This window comes from Anneissia japonica, unplaced genomic scaffold (genome assembly GCF_011630105.1).
Source record: "Anneissia japonica isolate Jap-2015-1 unplaced genomic scaffold, ASM1163010v1 scaffold1949_len687591_cov173, whole genome shotgun sequence".
In the NCBI taxonomy this organism is placed as follows: domain Eukaryota; kingdom Metazoa; phylum Echinodermata; class Crinoidea; order Comatulida; family Comatulidae; genus Anneissia; species Anneissia japonica.
The window spans coordinates 416999-421992 of record NW_022754854.1 but is presented as its reverse complement, the minus strand read 5'-3'; the positions used below and the strand labels follow the sequence as shown (position 1 = coordinate 421992).

At 33.2% G+C, this 4994-nt stretch overlaps 1 protein-coding gene across 1 annotated transcript in view; it reads right to left on the bottom strand.

Annotated features, from left to right (window-relative positions):
• Positions 1–368: 368 nt before the first annotated feature.
• LOC117123274 (hematopoietically-expressed homeobox protein HHEX homolog) overlaps positions 369–4994 on the bottom strand; it is an 11713-nt gene continuing 7087 nt past the window's right edge. The window contains exons 3-4 of the mRNA XM_033269132.1: positions 3602–3652; positions 369–1035 (exon numbers count right to left, since the gene is read on the bottom strand). Of these exons, the coding sequence (XP_033125023.1) occupies positions 814–1035; positions 3602–3652 (273 nt within the window). The 3' untranslated portion in view covers positions 369–813. The remainder of the gene's footprint in view (positions 1036–3601; positions 3653–4994) is intronic.

Genomic DNA, 4994 nt, shown 5'->3' with positions numbered 1-4994 from the left:
CGATAACAACATACGGAGTCTCATTGATATTTTTATGGTTACAACTTGTACACGATCAATTAAAACATAAATAAGCCATTGCAACGAGTAATACTCACCTGCAAACCGAAACAAAATAAAATGTAACTTGCTAATTCATTACACAATAGGCAGCTAAAAAGACCAAATAAATATGCATGTTTCTCGTCTGGGATATTTGATAAAGAAAATGGAGATACATTTTTCTCTTTTCCCCACAAACACCAAGTCATATCCATGATCAAGGCTAGGCAAGGCCTACCCACACTAAAGGACCTTTCCGCCACTAAAGGACCTTTCCAGCCCCTAAAATATTGTCACTAAAGTCCCTTAAAACGATAGCCTAAACATATGTAGCCCATGTTTTGATTGTAAGTATGTTTTTTGTAAGGATGATATATCTGCAGAATTTTCTGAGAAGTTTACTTAGTAAAAGCACAGATAGACTGGTAAACGAACGAGAATCATGCCTTTTTATTTCGCCTAAACTAACGAAAGACTGAACGATTTTCTGTACTACGATTTCTTCTTTGCTTACGATATTTTAGTTTCTATACATGGAATGATGGTCCACGTGCGCAGAAACCGATTCAAGCTTGTTTCAAAGTTTTTCTTCGATTTTTTTACAACTTTGTATGGAATGCCGATACACCTTCAAATTTCATTTGGTCCAATGGCGTTATTTTGGTGACGAGTTGTCTTTTTTCACTGCGGAGTGATACCGGTATGTCGGGAGCAGTGATGCGACTCGTATCGTAGCCAAGATGCTTTGGTTTGATAGTTATTTTCAAATGTTCAATCATTTTTTAGCACATCAATATCTATATCTTCTGTCCGGCACCCACTTAAGATGTGCCGATTGCTGCTGTTGTTGTTGTTGTTATTAAAATTACAAGCACTGTTCATGTTTTCATCTGTAACGTTCATTCCGAGTAGTTCGTCGGTTGGAGGGTCGTCCAACGATTTGATCATTTCTTTATCTTCTTTACAATCGTCACTTTTCCCATTTGGGCTTTCCTGCAAAATACAGTAAACGAGAAATGGATAAAAATGGATAAATATTGAAATATTGAAACCCTACTGAAAAATACCAAAAACCATGATTTAAAATATCCCCCGGTAACTACCGTCTATGTTTAATAGACCTTCATACCCAATAGATCAAGTGCAGTGTATATAAATGGAACGTAGGCCTACACATAACTTCTTGAAGAAACACTACCACTGGTGACATAATAAAGTTGATAATTAGTCACGAGTGCAGGTCGAAAGTATAACTACCACGTCTCTGGCACGTGGAACTTAAAATGTTGTACAGTATATAATTTTCTGAGAGCCTAATATTGTCTGTGTTTGATAACTGAATAATTTACTTTATATAGGCCTATATAATATAAAAGTTTTTAGCTTTTAATTGAACATTAGAACAAGAAAATATTTTTCGCGCCAATTAGCAGAAGAATAAATTTAACTCAAACTGAACTCTAAGCGGTCTGTCTATTGTTTGTATTATACCGCAATTTAGATAATCAGACGATGACAAATTGTAAATACGGCAGTGTTTTATGGCCAAACAACTAACTAGCGTATACTTTATGACTTTCGATTGTTATATCTCCATTATTACAAACGAATTACTGTATTAAAAGTGCTATTAAATTACAAGTCAAGTAGTAGTTACACAAATTTGAATGGCTGCAATTTAGAGATGTGAAAACCATAAATAATGTCCCGCCTTTGTTGAACCACATACAATTGAAAAACAAATATAACTTGGCATGGAGATTTAAGTATTTCTTCTCGGAGAACTATACATGAAGGGCTCTTCAAATGATACTTGAACGCTAATTGATATGGTGTTCAACCCTTTACCAGGCCTAGTTGAAAGTTAATAACAACTTGTTGATACATCGAGGCGATTGTTGAGAGGTTTAATGCCTGCCAAGATAATTGGAGAACTACCCATTCAAATAATAATAATAATATAGTAGCAATTATAATTACGACGATGATGATGATGATGATTATAATGGTGATGATGATATATGAATAGGATGAGGATGATAAATATGATAATAATTATTATCATTATAATTAATAATAATAATAATAATAATGATAATAATAATAATAATAACCTATTGTTTTTTTAATTACTAGCATTTGCTAAGATAATCTGTTTTTCTCTATTGGATATTGAATTTATTATGGAGCATGCGCAGAACAAAGAGTTTCCAGACATGAGCAATGGCGGCTGGAGTTATTGGCATGACCGACTTGGTGTCTGGTGCTTTAACAAGGAAGATTATTCATAACGCTATTGCATGATAAACAGTAATTAAATCATATCTGTGTTTTCAACAATCTTTTCTTACTCATTTTTTATGGTCTAATTAATTGTCATCATCCATGACAATGCGATTTAGATATAAAAGTCACATTCACAACATGTAGACCTTAATAGGCCTATACTGCATGATGTTAAGCAAACGAGAATTTATTGCTTACTGTAACTGGTAAAAGATATTTTTTGTGATGAAAAAGAAAATAGATTAGCGAAAACTTAACCGTTTTAATATCTCATCGATGTTAATGACTTATATATTTGATATTTTTTATTAAGCAAACGTTAGATCTCTGGTTTGGCTCACTAGGGGTGCTATATCATTGGTAGTAAACGATGAATATTGATGATAATATGCATATCATCTTCCTAGATTCGTATAGTTATTATCTCATTTTCATTCATATCGCACATTCTTTAAAAAGAAAATCCAATAGATTTTAAAGTTGCACTTCAGACATTTTTATCAATATGCCTATCGTTATGTAGGAACATACTCCCTAAATGTTTAAAATGTTTTTAGGTCATACGATATTCCGACATCCGAGTGTTCCAATTCTAGGAAGTAAATTGATAATCCTGTAAGATAAAAACGATCCTCCCCAGTACTTAGCATGAACTGGCCATTCTATTTAGACCGGCCTGAGTCATTCAACTGCGTACATCGCTTAATTTCTTTCCCCAAAACTTCTGCACGAAACCCTCCTTACTGGCGCCGTTAAGTTTAAAACTGCCAAACGCCGGAAATTGGCGTTCATCGAGGCCTGTTGATTTCACTTCCTAGGCCCGATGCTAGAACTTAGATCTCAAGGTGCGAAATCATTGAAATATTCTATTACTGCGCATGCGTAATTTTTTTACGCGGAAACCAAAGTATGATAGTAATTTAGATCGACATGAATATGTTGTAGTTGGTTTAACATCTGCACAAGGCGAAATAAAAAAAAAAAGGTTTTATGATATTAATTGAAAACATTCTACTTCAATTGTATATAGTAGATAGGCCTATTAATAGGCATATGTAATAAGGATTCCATTAATTAGCGAATCAATTAATGTTCAATGACATCAGCCAGCTGTTGTGACAATTTCCTTGTTCATATAAATGACACTGAAATTCTGACAGAGCCCATAGTTACTATAGACGTATTATTTTCACCCTATAGTATTCAACAATTGTTTAATTATTAGTTAAAAAATACACATTATGAAAATTATAGGCACACATATAATCATTACCTGTTTTAATCGCCTCCATTTTGCTCTTCGGTTCTGGAACCATGTTTTTACCTGAAAAAAAAATTGTCAACAATTAATCACTTGATATTAAGGCAATTAATTATCAGATTGGTTTCAACAGATAAGTATATACGACTGATAACATAAAAGTGTAAATGATATACACAAGACAAAGGTCGTCCGCACGCACGCAGTGTGTGAAAGCGATACATTGGCGAAAAAGTAACCGAAAGTTCAGAGACATCTTTCCAACCAATCTGAAAATCTACGCTGAGTTTCTTTCATATCATTAATACTAAGTATTTAATTTCCTGGTATTTTTCTACCTTTTCATTTCTATAAATATTAATTTTAGCATAATAGTTAGATATAAACATCACTGTCGATTGGTGTTGAATGACTCAATGAGCCAATTTCTATCTGAGTTATATTTATTTCATTAAACCAATATTGGCGCCAAAACTGTGGCAGTCTCTCAGCAGACGACTTGTTGCATTATTGTAAGTGTTGAAAAGAGGATATTCTATAAGAGCCGCCATTTCGGACTGCTTGTTACGAGAGGAACTCGAGGCTATTTACAAATTACCTCCTTAGCTTGTTTCCCCTTTACAACGCTTATTACTTTCCTGTATTTAGACCTCAGAATCCGGGTCTATTAGCTTTATACAAAGAATACGCTCATGTGGAACATCTTTTTAACAGCTCCGGTGGCCGTATATTAAATTTAATAAAGAATAACAATAATATCATTAATTAGCGAAGTAATTTCCAGCGGTATTTCATTATCATTCATTATTTTTACAGGATGCACAGCTAACTATCATTCTCGCAGATCATAAAGGACACGTGTTAATGAGGAAAGAGAAACATTTACAATCAAAGACAACATGCTCACAATATTAGGTTTATAATAAAGTGTATGCCGCCCTAAATTTAGTAAGCCTATGAATACATTATATGAAACGATTATAGGTAGTTTCCAATTTATAATAATGTTATTATAATTAGACAGATTGACCGACCGATTGATTGGTTGATTGATTAAGGAATTGTAACAATAGGGTAAAGGTTCAATATGATGAATTGTTACAGTATAGATACATAATTACTGTATATTATACCGGTATAACCTATATGTATTATATTTACGTGGTTTTAAATGATGTATGGTAAACATATTAAAATGTTGTGAAAGTCTTTTAATACCGCGTAGTTAATCATGTTGTCTTAGAAATCTCTGAAGAACGAACAGAAAGGCTTAAAATAAATAAAATTAAAAAAAATAGGCCAATGTTGCGTAACAAACGTGTACATAGACTCCGTTCGAGCCCAAAATTATATAGTACCGGTAACTGTTTGTCAGGTGTTTATTATTATTAGATGACATCCCATT